At 36.5% G+C, this 17501-nt stretch overlaps 1 protein-coding gene across 4 annotated transcripts in view; it reads left to right on the forward strand.

Moving 5' to 3' along the window:
- Positions 1–17501, forward strand: part of LOC131438948 (acetyl-CoA carboxylase) — a 55163-nt gene that overhangs the window by 10786 nt on the left and 26876 nt on the right. The window contains exons 2-3 of one of the 4 annotated variants that reach the window (XM_058609362.1): positions 1406–1652; positions 1834–2254. In XM_058609362.1, coding sequence (XP_058465345.1) covers positions 1478–1652; positions 1834–2254 — 596 coding nt within the window. In that variant the 5' untranslated portion in view covers positions 1406–1477. Of the gene's footprint in view, positions 1–916; positions 1153–1405; positions 1653–1833; positions 2255–11301; positions 11388–17501 lie in introns of those variants that run through there. The other 3 variants (XM_058609365.1, XM_058609363.1, XM_058609364.1) reach the window with 3 other exon arrangements.

Raw genomic sequence — 17501 nt, forward strand, 5'->3', positions numbered from 1 at the left:
GGCTTCCAGAGCGTCAATCGTTGCTGGTTTATCCTTGCAGACATGAGCCATAACATAGACCCAAAAGAAATAGTCCAAAGGCTTTAAATTGCACGATCTAGGCGGCCAATTAACGGGCGGCCCCCAATTTGGTTATTGTTTTACGTGCCGTGTGGGATGTGGCACCGTCTTTTTGAAACCACAAGTCAGGTATGTCCGATTCATCCATTTTGGGGAAAAAATCGTCGATCATCACACGGTAGCGCTCGCCATTCACAATTACTTTCCGCCCAAAATTTCATTTATCTTGTCCATAACAAGCCACTGGGAATGTTTTTTATTTTCTCGTTTTCAAATGATTCGGAATGCCCATCGGAAAACAACGGAACAACGTTTTCAAATGAAACGGAATGCCACTGCGTGCTGATTTCTATCTGATCATTATTCGCCAAACCATTTGGTAACGGTATCCACTTAGAAACTCGTAATGTCATTCCTATTCGAGCCTTATCAATATCACTCTGCGTTCATTGATTATGTAATACAATGCGACTCAAGGTTCCAGTCAGTTTCGAGCGGATTGCTTTTCTATTATCAGTATATATTTTCACCGACTTGTGTCTGCTTGACCCATCAGTAACCTTGATTTGCCCGGAATGGCTCGACTTTTTCTCGTTTTCTAAAACAAAACTGGGATTATTCAACAGTCGAACGTCCCTTGATCTTGCCAGTGGTTAACTTTCGTACGGATCATCTTTCCATCGACAGTATCAGTCGTAGCGTTCGAGTTAATGGGTGTAAGTGAAACGTAAACTAACCTATCAGTGCAGTCTGTAGTTTTCACTTCTCACAGAGGATAATTTCCCATCAACAGCTGACATTGCAGCGCACCGGTCGAATCATGGCAAAGACCTGCGGAATCGTGCTAAGATTAAACACCACAGTTGATAACGTTTGCTGTCTGTTTTGGTGGAGGCTTACTCTACCTACGTATACTGAAAACAAAAACATTCAATCGTCCGATGGAACGTCCTGTATCGCTGTCAATAAGGTTGAATTAAAATTATTCAGTGAACCTAGCTCATTTGAGTTTGAACCGTCGTTGGAGTTGTGTCGTTGTGTCGAGTGTTCTACGAACCCGAGCGTTACAAAAGAACTCAGTGAAAGTGTGAAGTAAGTTTTGTAATGATTGGATTTGGCATCGTTTAGATAAAGGTCTATTGGAACGTTTCAGAAAATAATTTCACCTACACAAAATAGTGTACCTAAGTGAATTAAGCTTTTTATAACTATACTTGTAGCTACGATACATTACTCGCTTTAGTTATAGTTTATAACTCGGTCGAACTCAGCTGAATGTAGTTACCATGTTTCAAAATCCGTAGACATCATTGATTAATGTTCACTTTCTTCTCACCTCCATCAGGACATTCCAAAGACTAACGATGCGATAAAAGTGCATAAGAAAACAAAAAACAAAAATAACCAAAACGTTCCAATGCTTAGTCTGATGCTTACCGGTGTAGTGTTGTTTGCCTACCTGTTTCTGCAAAACTGGTGGTCCAGACAGCGCAGCATTGCGTCGGCGGACAATAGTCCCCTCGAAGCATCAGCGCCGCCCAATTCCGTCACTAACAGAACCGATCACGCTAATTTCAGTGCCACCGGAAATCGTACGTAGCTGTCATTTCACTAACTTCGTTCGTTTTTTTTTTCATTGTCGCTTGCGTTGAACAGTTTGTGCCGCTCGTTAGATTATTTCTTTTTCAAGTTCTAACCCCCTAGGCGTTTTTTTCTTTCAATTCTATGACTTAACTCCACTATTTGTGTTTCTTCATTTTCCCAACAATGCAGGTGAAACAGCAGGCGATAGCCGCGATACAGAACCGCCCGTTTCCAGCAAGAACATCCTCACCAACGGAAACGTAGCGGAAACCGAAGTCGCGATCGATGCCGTTGCGCAGCAGATAAAACGCGTGTCATTTTCCAATGCGAACCACATATTCGAAGATCCAGGTTCGTGCTCCAACAAGTTAGATTCCAGTGCAAACAGTAGTGATCCGTGCTTAGACTCAGTGAACGATAATACTATCAGTGAGAACGGTATGGAATCCGGTGCGGGTGGTTCCGGTGGTGACCGGCCTAGTTTCATCGTCGGTGAGGATGGTCAGGATGAAATGGAAGCGAAGGACGAGTTCCCGCAAACCATGGAGAATGGTATGCACCATCACGTCGGGTATGAAGTGAACCTGAACGAGAAACGACGGCGGCTTAGGTAAGTTCAACGGTTTTTATTAATCCTTGTCTTGTTTCGGGTGCTTTTGCTTTTGTTTTTTTCCGTATATATTCTGAACGGATCAACTGTTTTTTAAGCAAAACTTGAGTTGAGTCACGCTGTTTTTGCTCTTATTGTACTGAGCAAAAATTGAAATGCGTTTGAGCAGTTCTTTCAGATTTTTTACATTGCTTGTGTATGATTTGTGATGACGTAAATAATGACCTTCGAATTATTAATCAAAGAAAAACATAATGGTAAGACCTTTGGTAGTGCTAAGTATGTATGAAATTACTCAATGCTGTTCGACCTAAAGATTTGAAGAAAATATTGGAAGTTTAATTTATGTGAAAAGGATAACATTGTGAAAGGATCATTTTACCGAATTATTACTTAAATTCTCATTCCATTTGTTGTGAGAATTATTGATCAAAGAATTTTTAATGAACATATTTTGTTTCGAACATCGCTTGCTGCAGGCTGGAAATTAAGACTTAGTCTTATGTCGTTTTTCATTGATTCCACTCGCTCGGTGCCAGTGTTTTGCCCTGACAGCCGATCAATGAAACGGTTTTGTAAAGTTTGGTTTGCACGTATGCTGCTCGGAAAAGAAAACGGGTGCAAAATAGTTGTCCGCGAATGGCCCCGAAAGTGCATTTTTTTCGTGCAGTGCAAATCAATGGAACACAGTGCACCTGTTTTGGTTGCCCAACTGCACGAATCGAGCAAAACACTCCACGAGTGTTCTAAATGAAAAACGACATTAGTTATCATGCATTTTCGCTGTGATCCTCTTAGCGGATAAAAATAAAATCCAAGTAGGCTGTGTAAAAGGCATTCGTCTAATTCAACAAAATGATCGTGAATGATTTCGTGTAGCTAAGAAATAACTATTCATGTAGCGATCTAGTAGCGTTTTCGTTTTCCACGGTGGCACTAAACCGGTGTAGGGCAGAAAAGGATACCTTGATAACACATTACAAATTGAAGTATACTCGGTGCTTTACTGCGCAAAAATTAAAAAAATGGGTGGACTTTAATTCTATCCGATTTCGGTTTTCTACCATACAAATATTCTTATTATAAGCTTAAAGTTTTTATAAAATAATCATAATCGTGATATTACGAAGTTTTGAAGAATATGTTAAAAAATGGAATCAGTTAGTAACATAACCAAAGCGCAACAAGCCTAAACTGGTTACATTGAATGGTCGGAAGACTGCATCATTTAATCATATTCAAAGACGAGCACACAGAAGCCTATTGGAAACAGAACACTGCAGTAGCGATGACTGCCAAGTAGAGTTTTAACTTCTGCGAAAGTCCACCAAACCTTTCCGTTCGGAATGCGATTATACCGATGAATGTTTCAATATATTTTATGCAGAAACTTATTGAGAGTTCTATATTGCGTATACACTATTCGGATGACGCATAAACTGGAGCATCTCACTAAATCAAAATGTACTGCTGTTGTGAACGTTGAGACGTATATCAAAGTTGACATCAACATCAACAGATGGTAAAATATAAATATCCCGGCAGACCACTCTTGATACTATCCGGAAAAAGAAACTGTCCAAACTCACCAAGAAGTTTCTTGTCCGGTAGGCGATCTGTAGAGGTGGCCAAACAATGTAACTTTTTGTTTCAAATCTAGCAGCGATAAAACATCATTTTCGAATAAAATTATTTGATGAAAATGAAAAAACTGACCTTTCACTGTCAAAATCTGCAAATAACTAGGGGAACGTGCCAGTTGAGCCAATTAGTTCTGATTCTGGTTGTGAGATCCACTGGATTCATCGTCAATTGAATAACCATGCTTCGTTTCAAGCGTCTGTGAATCTACCTGCTTCATTGTCTCAGCCACCGGCAGTGAACAAGTTCGTATGAATAGGCATGAATATCAACTTGATGACAGAAGACCATTCCGATGGGTGTAATAAACAAAGAGTGTTAGTTTTTCATTTAAGTTTACAATTATTGCCAGCAAATATGAATAGATAATTTTCGATTTTTTGGTATGCATAGAGACGCGTTCTAAAGTATTTAAAGTAAAGATTTGAACAGAATGCAACTAATATAAGTACATTCTGTGATTATCCAGACTGGTTTACCGTTCATTTATTATCTTTAACCTATTGAAACGTCACAAAGTCTCTCAGTTTGTTGGAAGATATCTATATTATTTCAAAGGATAAACTGACGACTGTTTAATCAGTTGTACATAGTCGATTTCAGTTGAAAGAAATTTTACGGCACTGATGATGAGAAGTCAGACTTTGGATGCATTTGACTTCTTGTCATTTTTTCGGCCTTAAAGTGAAGTCAATCCTTGGTATTAAATTCCTATTGCGAAATTTGAACATTCTATTTTGAAAGCTGAAATGTCATAAAGCACCAAAGCTTAATTCATTACAAAATATAGTTTCACACCCATGGAGAAACAGATTGAAAACAATATCTGAATGAAATTTGCGAACAAGTATCTCTCAGTGACAGGGCTGCGAAAAACATACCTTCTCCAATCCGGAGGAATTGATCTGCCATTGAGCTACGGTGGAGATGTAGAGAAACAACATCTGTGAATAACTCGAAAATGCAACCTTCCATGTACACTACCCAAGTTGGCGGTTCAATTAATAGGACACTGGTCTTATAAACCAGTTGTCGTATGTTCGAGTCTAGACCTGCTTTTTTACATGTACACTGTAGTGCTAAAACAAATGGTCATCTCTAATTTTCTAAAGCGGTAGCTCACAAATGTTTTAACACATGAAAAAAAGTTGAACAATATCGGACATGACTAGGAGGGTTCCGCTATGAAACGCTAAACTATTAAGCTTTATAATTTTGTAGAAATAGGAAACAGGCCGGACATATTTTTGTAATATGTTCAGATGCAAGTTTAGGGATAAGAAAAGTATATTTTTAAATAAAACATCAAATAGGCAGCCATATTGAGCATCTCTCGTGGCTGGTTTCTTACGATATTGTCCGAAGTTGAAGTTTGATACCTCTAAAAGATATATCAAATTTATCGGGGGAATCTCAAATACTATGTGAATCAGAGGTGGAAATAAGCCCATTTTACGCACGAGAATGTGAATCAAGATTTCCGATTGTCAATTAAAAAAACCGAACACCGTGAATTAAAAAATTGGGTAACAAAACTAAAATTGCGATTATGTTTTAAATTGTGGGAAATGAAATTGAAGACCTTTCTAAATTCTAAGTAAAACTAAAATGTATCTTATCAAAAATCATTCGTTTAAAAATTCATTATAATACCTACAAAAAATATGTGATATGAAAAGATAATACTGACTATATTCATTTACTGTGAATCAAAAAATTTGCTTATTTCCACCCCTGATGTGAATATTGGATATTTGTCAACATATAAACATATAATTGGAGACGGATATAGCGAGATGGATTAGACGATGCCTTTCACGCAGCCCGCCTGGGTTCGATTCGTCCGAAAAGACGAATAACCTTAAGGTTAAAACCTCTATAATTGACCAAAAAACACAAAAGATTAAAACAACATTTTTACTATTACACATTTCCGAAATTCATGCACTCTTTCGTTCAACATCTTATAAAGTAAAATAAAAATAGTATGGATAGGTTAAGTCATTTTTTTGTCGTGTCGAGATCCAACGATTTGGGTCCAAGAAAACGCACTTTAAAAGAATGGCTAATAAAATCACAGAACTTAAACCTCGAAAGTATTCGAAATGCTATTTTGAAATGTTACAATGATATATGTTATCTCTCGATTTCCCTTAAGCGGTGGGTGTGCCAGGTGATCAAAGTTCAAACATTTTCAACCTTAGAAAATCACCGTACGAGAAAGCTAGCAATGATTTTCTAGAAATGCATGAAACATTGAGATCTGATGTTATATCGAAGAACCAATTTGTAAAAAATCACACTCTGGGCCTTGATTTTGAGGTGCAACCTGCCAAAAAAAAAGGTATCTTCAGTTTTTCAGACTCAGTTTTTCCAGCGCGATATTTTATTGATGTCAACAGTGAACTTGTGTGCAGGTTGTTTTTTAAATTCTGTTCTAATGCAGATGATGTATTTTCACGTGTAAGTTTTCAAATCCATGAACAATAGTGAACAATCTTCCGTCTGGAAAGTGTTCCTTCCACGAAAAGACTAAAACTTAAAGAAGAATCTGTTATTCCAGAACCGAAAATTCGTGGACGCTTTTTTTTAATTCAATGGCCCATTTTACCCCGTTATTCTGTAACTGGATTGGACCGGGACAAGATTTTATTGTCGTATATGGGACGTATATGAAAACTTTCACTTATAGCTACGTGTAATTAAAATTGTTGAGCGGTCTTTGACAAAATCGAGTGCACTTCATTTCATTATTTGCACCAGAGCTAATAAAAGTCATTTTCATTGACTCAAAATAGACGAAAATGACAAGAAATTACTGTCACTATCAGCTTCGCTTGCAAACTATGAGAACGAAATCCATATCCCGTCAATGACATAAGCGGGACAGTAGTTTCAAAATTGTGCTCTTTCTTTCATTTGCTCTTTCAGTCATTTGCGGGTTTTAGTGAAAACCCCATAGTATGCAGTGTCGATATTCAACCGAAGCTGTGAGAATCGAAAATGACAGAAAAAGGTTTTACAATAACTTTAACTGTTGGTGCCCGAATTTGTAGTAATTTTGGTTTCCAAAGAGGTTCTGGGATGTAATTACTTAGATTTGTCATATTATAGTAGAAAGAATGCGAATTGAAATTCTGTTGATGCTCCCTGAAGATGTTAGTATGGTTTCCTCTTGTCATAGAGGAAAGAGTGACGTTGGCAATTATACTCTCTCTTTTATTTTCAATGAGAATCGAGAATGATTCGTCTCTCTTCATTTGTTCTGGTGTCGGTTATTTACGAATGAGACAGTAAAATACCTTATGATCAAACAAGAACCGGAATTTTATTAAAAAACGCAAAATTTCAATTTTTAATAAATTTCTTTATTTTCGCCTTCAAAGTACTCTCCTCTTGCGGCAATACATGCATGCCAACGCTTGATCCAATTTTCCATACAAGTTTTATAGGCCGCCGAAGGTATGACCTTTAGTTCACGCAACGAATTCTCTTTTATGGTCTCTATGGTCTCAAAACGCGTTCCCCGCAATGGCAATTTGTGTCTGGGGAAGAGGAAAAGGTCACACTGTGTTTTTCCTAGATACGATTCATCAAAGGCCTTTTCCAACATTTTCAACGTTTCGGAACACTTAAATCCATTTGCAACACCAAATTTGATGCACGCGCGTTGTTCTAAATTTTCATCCATTATAAAAATCGCCACACGAAAATTTTTCAACTTCTTTGTACTAACTAATCGTACGATATGCGTCAAAATTTGACAGAATGTGTATAAAAGTGTTGCCAAGTTGAGAGAATAAAAGTGTACCGATTGGACAAGCGCGGGAATTTTAAAATGAAAATTCCGGTTCTTTTTTGATCATAAGGTATTGAAAGTGAGGCTGTTGGATTGGATTCTTTCATTGAGAATGCGTGACAATTTTAAGCTCTGATTTGCACATTTTACTCCGTTATTCCGAAACCGTTAGTCAAGAAAACTCAACGGCAGATTATGAGACAGTACACACAGTACACGGTTGACCAAATCATGAACATACATTTGTACTGTACTCATTTCCACTAGAAAGTGAAGTGTTTAACACATGTAGTTATATTCAATAGTAAAACACATCACATCCAAAGGCAAAACACATTGAAGCTAAGTGAAAAACAATTTAATCTTGTATGATAGTGAATTTGCACATGAAATCTTAAAACAAATCGCTTTGGTTATGTGTTGAAATGAAAAAGCATATCAGATTAAAGTGCTGTTTACATATCAATCGATCGTGCAAATTTTTATCAGTGTAAGACTTTTTTTTTTAATTCTCACACACTTGAAAAAACCGTGTGATTTTACATCTTATTAGATGCACATAACTGAAGCGTCGCAGTTCACGCAAATTTACGTGGAAGAACATTTAATATTATGTCTGAAACTGCATGACATGAAATTCATTGAAATAAAAATAACAGGATTCTGATAGCAACCACCACCACTGGAACCGAGTATCATTGGATCGCAAGTACGTCTGCTAATCGACTGCGCAACAAAAGCATGCATCTGCTTGACTGGAAAATGGTGAACGCAAGTTATAGTCGAAATCAGCAAAATGCAAGCTAATCTAACATTTAGTCATTACGAATGAAATTTTCCGTCATTTTACAAATTAGGTCTTTATGAATTACATCGTACGAGGGATTAAGTCACCTGTAAAATTAAATTTTTTTTGGTGTGCAGTTTACCGAAATCGGTCAAATAATCTTAAAGAAAATTAAGTGCACATTTGCGTTACATCTATACATATACATGCATATCCACCCTAAAATTTGCTAATCTCAACGAACTGAAACGAATGGTATGGGATACTCGGCCCTCCGGGCTATGATTACAAAAATACTTTTCACAGCGATTACATCATCATTCTTTGTGTGAATGACAAAAAATGCAACAATTGTTTATGCATGGCGGGAATCGAACCCGGGTTGGCGGTTCAATGTATGTTCGAGCCCCGACCTGGAAGGATCGTAGCATCAGACATGCAATGGTTCTGTACACTCTGAATCAGCTGCGGAGTCTGTTGAAACAGAAGCTCAAATTCCATTACAGTAATGTAATACCAAGGCTTTGCTTTTGAGAATCGAACCCATTCGACATACGTGAAACGCATCGACTTATCCATAACGCCTATACCTATTCTTCTTCAAGACAAGATGATGCGATTGAGTTTGGAATGAACGTATTCGTCGTGAGCTGATTGATTTCTTTTTTAGGTGATGTTTGCAATTATTAGGAAATACAATGCGGGGGAAGTGCGTATTATTATGCCTGCGTGTATTTTAGTATTGAATTTCTGCGTTGGGTTTCAAGTCTTGTGCATCTATTCCGGTTTTTTTTCTATAGCATGTTGACATTTGTTCTTCTACACAGATAATAGACATTATAGTACGGATGAAATATGCATTGTTATGCCTGCGTTTTCGGAGGCATATTGACGGAATAGTTGATGGGCATAGCGTGTATGGTCGCATCATGGTTGATTTTATGTGATGAAACTCACAAGAAATATACATTGAACTGTCATATAGGGAATTGTCGTATATTAAGTATATGTCGTTGCCATATGCCTTTTTTACTTAAACCAGGGGCTCAGGTTGTTTTTCTGGAAACGCTTATTCGAAAGCTAAGGAAAAGACGCACATTTCATGTCTTAGACGAATTTTTGTATCTCTATTAGATCTTTCAGTATATGCTGTTGAAAAAAGGCTCTTTTTCCGAATACGAAACTTAAAAATATCATTTCTTGAAATTCCCCGTATCATATAGAAATAAAAACCGAAACCGAAATAAAATAGTTAGATGGAAAAAATTTTCTGGTGACTGATTTTGTGTGAAATACCCCATATCGATTAAAACAATGCATGAAAAGTCGATTTTTCATGGTGTGCCTTAAGTTATTACTTGCATTGGTGAGCATTTAAGGCCTAGTGAACTCTTCAAGAACACCTGGTATTTTAAGTGCATGATTAAGATGAATTCATCTCAATACGTATATTCAACGTTTGTAACATGCTTGTCGCCTATATTTTGCACACATACGCATAATTGAGCGATCGTAACGATTTGTTGTAAAAAATTATCATACTCATGCACATGGTACTTACACAAATAACAGAACCTCCAATACTCGGCAGGTGAATAAGTCAAGTACGTTTCTAAAAAAAATCTATCATCTCGATGTTATCTCGATTTTGTGGAGCCATTTTATCGAGATTAAAATGTATGTAGCCCGGTAACTCTAAGTCTTGGTCATAAAAGTTTATAAAAGGACAAAAGAGAAATTATCCTTTTATGATTTTCTTCGTAGGACAACTGACAGAACGGTAGTAAAACACGTCATTCTTCCGGGTTCTGACTAGATCTTGCTTTAAAATGACAATTATGTAAAAAGAATGGCTTCACGATTTCAGAATAACCAAGACAAATCTTAGTTAAAATTTGGTTCTTAATATGGAAGAATCGACTAACTATGATTTGGACTTGTAATTGTCCTGTATAAAGATTCTTAATCGACTGCCAAGACTGTTGAGACAAGAAAATATGTTCCGCATCGGAATGTTGTTCCCTGACAATATATTGCATTGTTGAAAGACAAACACAAAACCAATCGAGTTACTGACGATGATAAAACTTGGGGCAAATCTCGAAACCTATGCAAATATTATGAGCGCAACCCATTGGTAGAATATAATACAAACAAAATATATAAGAGCTTTGTTTTGTATAAAAGTATTTCAATACACGTGTTTACTCTACTCTACCTCGAGTGATTATGACAGTCTCTCGCCAATTTACTAATTTTCCTCTTTCGCTCTCTTAGTTATCCAATCATGTCTAAGTCTCCTGTGATACAAGATCCAATGAATAGCGTCGCTCAAATTCTGCCTCGCTCCAAAGCCATCCGTTTTCTGTGCAGAAAAGATTTGAATAGCGCCGAAACAACGATTCAAACTAAATTGTTGGATTATTAATTTGAATTGTTCACTAGTTTAATTGTGTTAAGGGTACGTTATCCGCTAAAAGTTGTTTTATATTTCGCCTTTTAAATAAATTACTGACATAAATCAGAAATAAAATCTGTATTTTGTTTTTGTTTTGTTTGGAAGCGACTAGAACTACACTTCAGAATTCGAAAAAAAATCGAAATCTAGTAAATAGTAATCGCTTTTCCGAAAATGGTTCCTTCCAACCGAAATGTTTGAACAACATATGACACAATCCGCACTGGATACAAAACAAACGAAACTGGTTTCTCTCCAGTCACCACCGATCTATGGCGGGGTCGGGCTGAGCGCGAAAAACAAGGTGCAAAAGCTCACCCGCCCGATCGGTATTGGTCGCTTCGAGCCATTCACGGCCAGTTGCAATTGAGACGTGGCGGACTTTGGAAGTGTGCAATTGATCACAGTGGAAACGACCATCGAGCTTCAAATAATGGTGCAAAATAGTGTCCGTAGTAGGTTCCACTAACTGTCGCCAAAATTATTCAATCTATGCTCGGGAATCACCAAATGCCGGCATTTGGCATAACGTTCCATTCGTAATTGAGTAATTGAAGTATATTTTACTTTGGAATGTTGAATTTATGGAATTTAACCTGCGATCGTTAAGTAGCAAGACGAATTCAGTGTTCGGATCCGTGCGCATAATCAGTGAACAGATATATGAAAGTAGTTACGGAGGCTGTTATATAAGCCACTTGTGCAGTTCATTTAGTGAAATTGCAAAGCGTAATGCGTAACTGACTTGTTTTTGATTTAAATTTTTCATCCCAACCATACTAAACCATGACGGAGAGAATCAATTCTGTTGTTGAGAAGGGATATTTAGCTCAAAGTGCCCGCTAATTGTGAGAGAAAGTGTCATTCCATGTCAAAAGAAACCAGTTTTAAAATCGGTGCCAGTGTGTGTCAGAGTGTTTGATCGAATTTTTGTCATTGGCTATTACGGATAAACTACCTAAGGTCGTGAACCTCGAAACTTCGCTTGATGTGCATTTTCAGGGCCACTGAAATATGGAAAATATTTACAACACGGGCTATGCCAAAAGTTGTCGCCAGTGGACGGGGTCGGGTTGTGATGCCACTTGTTGCGCCAGGGGGATGTCGTCAGCGGACACAAAACCAGTTTGTTGGTGTTTCAAGTTTACATTTGTCGTTGATGAGTAGGAAACGACATTGAAATTGAAATTCCACTATTTGAAAAGAATTTGCTTAGTCAGCTTTCGATTTTAATTTTCATTTATTGTTTGCTTTTGTTTGGTTTTCGTTGACCTTTCAAATATCGAACTCGTTTGATAATATTTCGATGTGATCTTTATGCTTCTGAATGAAGAAAAATGTATCGGTTTTGATTGCATAAATTTACTGCAGAAACAAATTCTTGGTATTAAATTCCTACCGAGGAATTTGACTATTCATGTTTCAGAACTATTGCATGACTAGAGCTACAACAATGCTATTGTCTTAGAATCCTTCCACGACGGGGCTTGAACATACGAGTACTAACTTACGTGAGTAGTGTTTTTTTTCATTGACCCGAAGTAGTAACTTGTGTTCGTTTGTGTTTGGGCACGTACCGAAAGTTTGGAAAGAATCATTAGTTATTCCTATTCCCAAAGTTGCTGGAACGGATAAAGCCGAAGAGTACCGTCCCATCAACATGTTGCACACGCTGGAGAAAATATTGGAACATGTAGTTAAGGACCAGTTGATGAACTATTTGAACGGTAATAATTTGCTAATGCCGGAACAATCTGGATACCGAGAGGGACACTCTTGCGAAACCGCTTTGAATCTGGTATTAGCAAAATGGAAAGAGAGAATCGAAGTTAAAGAGACTATTCTTGCAGTGTTCTTGGATCTAAAGCGCGCTTTTGAAACAATCTCAAGACCTTTATTGTTACAAACTCTACAACGCTTTGGCATTGAAGGAGTAGCATACAAATGGTTTGAAAGCTATTTATATGATAGAAAACAAAAGACTGTTTTTAACGATTTTGTGTCCAGTTCTCTAGATAACTCACTTGGAGTGCCTCAAGGCAGTGTCCTAGGACCAATTTTATTTATTATGTATATTAATGATATGGAACGAGTTTTACGGTTTTGTGATATCAATTTATTTGCTGACGATACGGTTCTGTTTATTGCATCTAAGGATTATAATGAAGCTGTTGCACACTTAAACGAAGACCTACATTCTCTAGCACGTTGGTTAAAATTCAAGCAATTGAAATTGAATGTCGCAAAGACGAAATACATGGTTATTTCTTCTGCGAGCACTAGACATGATGCTAACGTTGAAATTGATGGTGAGATTATTGAACGCGTTAGAGAGATGAAGTACCTTGGAGTCGTAATTGATGAAAAGTTAACATTCAAATCTCACATTAATAACGTGATCAGGAAGATTGCCAAAAAGTACGGAGTATTGTGTCGTTTGAAAAATGATTTAACGATCAGTAATAAAATTCTTCTGTATAAATCAATCATTTCACCACATATTGACTTCTGTCCATCCATTCTGTTTCTTGCTAATAGTACACAAATCATGCAATTACAGCGACTGCAAAATAAAGTCATGCGATTGATACTTAAATGTAATAGATACACTTCCTCTACTTTTCTGCTGAGTGCATTACAATGGCTTTCGGTCAAACAAAGAATTTATTACTTAACAATGGTGTTAATTTTTAAATTAATAAATGGTATGCTGCCTCGATATTTGTGTGATCGAGTTGAGAGAGGAAGTGATTTACATAGATATAATACCTGAAATGCATCAGGTGTAAGAACACCAAACTTTCTATTAGGCAGATCACAGAATTCGCTACTGTACAAAGGAATAAATTTTTTCAATTCGATGCCCAGACAAATTAAACGTGCTACAACTCTAAATGAATTCAAACAATTATGTATTTCACATGTAAAATCTGTCTTATGAACCGATTTTAAAATATATATTATAATTTGATTTCTTTAAAATTATGTAAAATGAAGAAGAATGTATTTTGACTTATCACTATTTTTTGTAGATGTTAGAAGTTATTATGATCTGTATGATGATGATGGATTTTTTTTTGTTATTAGTATTTTAGAGTTGATAAAGATAAAAAGTAAATGAGTTGTCTACAAAAGTTTGAGCCCGCGCGCGTAAAGCAGTCAAAGACAATCTAGAAATGGAATAAGGCTGAATTAAGAGATGTTATTGTTTGAGACCAATTATGATTTTCTTGAGTTATGCTGGGATCTACAGTTGTTGATGAAATTGGGCTTGGCTCTGCTCATTCGCAGTCTCGTTATTCCATCGTAGCTGGTGGTGATAACGATGAACTGGTCCGGCGGGAGGGGCCTGGTGAATTATTGTCTGATACTGGTCGAGATATTGGGTTCGATTCCTAATTTGTTCAAGGATCTTCCCGGGTTGGAAATTTTCTTGATCAACCCTGGATAGTAATTGTAATATATAATGTAGTATAGTAATTTCTTTTTGTTCAGCTGCTCTATCGAAGGAATATCTATGCCTGCTAAGTTAACCAGCTCGTTTCAATTTTTGATTACTGGTTAATGCATGTAATAATATTAATTATCACTTAGATAACTCGTTCAGCTCACACCTTTGTAGGGGTATGAGGTGGGACCATCATCATCATCATTTAAAGGTTTAATCCGTGAAACAGTAGATACGAATATAAAAAGCTTTTTAAATTTGTCTAGGTCTACATACTTTGACTCTCCAGTAATTACATAAGTATTTGATCAACTCAACTTGAAAGAAATTTCTTTTACTGCGCTGAAATCACTAGAATGCTGCTTTTTTAAAAGTCTCGAACGAAAACAAAGATAGTTTTTGGTACATTCACAAACTTGAAGAAACATATTTAACCCGGGTCAGTGATTCATAGTAGAAAGCGCTTGTTTCGCAGGCCCGTTTTCGTGTGGTCGATCCCCGATCTGGAAGAATTTTTAGTGTGAGTAGACCCGTGTCACTAGCCATGCAGTTGTTTTGTACATTGATGAATCGGCTTCGAAGTCTGTTTTATCCAGAAGAATCGAGCTCCGCATCGGAATGTAGTATCCTGACTTATTTTTAACTTAACTTTATATAGCTCTTAATATTTTACCTCGGACTGGTTTCCTTTTTTGTCTGAAATTTATAACAGAAAGTTATTTCCGTAACAAATGTTCATATAAGTCTGCTCTCGTTAGTAGTTGAAAGAGAAAATAGTGACATAAGTTGAACTTCAGTGTGTCATACAAAGTATCATGTGTTATTTCATGGAGTTGCATTCTGAAGTGTGTTGCCACACATACAGCAAATCCGTGGTAAGGAGAACATTATGGGTTTGAGTCCTTCTCTGTGAACGATACTTTTTCGTAAATTTCTAATTTTTTCGCCGTGTACCTTTCCCTTTAGATCTGTTTCCCGTTAGTTGTGATAATAAGATAAACTGAGTTGATGATGGCTTCTAACGTCATAACATAACCCCAAAATATTTTTTTTGGAAAAAGATACGCTCAGAGACAGGACTCGAACCGGCGTTCTTATGCATTCCGTGCATACGCGTTACCATTTCGCCACCCTAAGCCTTGTGGTAGACACAGCTCTTACACACGACTAGGTATGGTAAAGCGTACATCGAATCTGGTCTAAATCCTAGCCGCCTCACGACCGGTATCCCATATCCAAACATCTTCTCTGTTCATCAGACAACAAACACTAGTGTTGTCGTTCTATATCTATTCTTCCGCTTAATCACTGGGTAGGAGAGTCTATTTATAATCACTTGCCTTCTCTATTGTGCCAGTCGCTGGCTGGTTACCGTCTCAATGTCGATCTTTCTCAAAAATATTATTTCTGAGATTACACCAGATCTGGACGTTTCATGCATTTTGAGAACATTTGGAATCAAAAAAAAATCTTTAGTTTGGTGTTTTTTCTATGCTGATTTCAGAAGTTACGCGGTCCCAAAGTCTCAAAGTCGATTTTTAACAGAAAAATATTTTTTTTTTGAGATTACACCAGATCTTGACCTTTCATGACATCAAACAAAATTTAGATTTCGGAGATCTCAAAATTTTTCTAGTCCCAATGACGATTTTTTTCAATTTTTTTATTATGAAATTATACCAGATCTGGACGTTTCATGCATATTTCTTTAGTTTTGCGGTTTTTTACATGCATTTCCGTAGTTATGCGGTTTTCTACTTGTTCAACTTGTTATGTGTAAGTTGCAATATTCGCTTTACTTAGTATCGATCGGAGCAGTAAAATGTTTCGCAAAAATCCAATCCAAAGGCTTCACCATCGCTCTTCTTTATTATCTCATTCGTATCAAAATAACAGAGATAAAACATTCTCTTGTTTTCAATGCGAACTTCATTCGTTTCCCAACGATACAAAAATATCGTCTGTAGTCTGTAAAAATTTGATTTTCTTTATTTTTTAAACATATGACGAAAATTGTTCAAACTTGTCCATACAAAGATTCCAAAATTCCTCAAATTTACGTTACTAAACTCCAGAACTTCTTTGGGGGTTACACGGAAAGAAATCCGTTACTGCTGTCATGATTAGAAAATCATGAAACCAAACATTTTAACTTCTCATGAAACCATGAGCAAAAAGTCTTCTCCCATGAAAATTAATCATGGTCCGGAAAAGCGTTACTTCAGGAATGTATTTATTTTAAAGCTTGTAACTCCAATTTTCCATCCGGATATCACTTTGAACCCTCTGCCTCAAGTGATGTGAAGAATTGTTTAATAGATTAATGGTAAGACAAAAAGCAGACATTGAAGCGCAAGAACTACTGACATTTTTTACCTGATCCTGAGGCATATTCATTTTATAATTGTGTTGGTTTACCCACCAGCTGACAGAAAATTGACAACATAAAGATAATGAATCGAAAATTGACAGAAGTATTACATTTTGTATTAATATATCTGAATGTATTTTTACATATTCGATGTGACTGTTGTTGTTAAAATAATATTTCGAGAGCGTAAACCGAAACATAAGTTCAACTGTAAATTAGGAGCACCATCTAATGAAAATTAGATTTATTTTTGTTCAACCAGTTTGATTAATTTGTTTCATAGAGTATCTTTTTAAGAGGTTTGATTCACACGTGTTTATGTGTTTCAAATTCTGACACAAAAAATCAAAACTGAAGCAATGAACGCAAGTAAACACGTTATTTTAGGTGTCGTGATTGTTCAAAAACATATTGAAATTGTTGATGCTTCAGATTAAAAGAAATTCGTTGTGCTTTTCACTGTTTTGCTAGTCAAATGTACATTATTTGAGACATCAGTTGAAATCGTGTAAACAATGCGCCACACACTTTCACACCATTCCATTTATTTTATATTTGAAATCTTCATATTTTAAAACATAACGCCTGAATTTATGTTGCAAAGATTACCATTGTAGCAGAAACACGCCTGAAGTTATACCCAACAACGTCAAATGCGTTACGCTAAATTTCAACGAAATCAGTCCAAATGAATCATGATCCGAGAACTTTTAACCATGTTGTATTATCATAACATGAAAATA

This window comes from Malaya genurostris, chromosome 3, assembly GCF_030247185.1.
Source record: "Malaya genurostris strain Urasoe2022 chromosome 3, Malgen_1.1, whole genome shotgun sequence".
Classification (NCBI taxonomy): domain Eukaryota; kingdom Metazoa; phylum Arthropoda; class Insecta; order Diptera; family Culicidae; genus Malaya; species Malaya genurostris.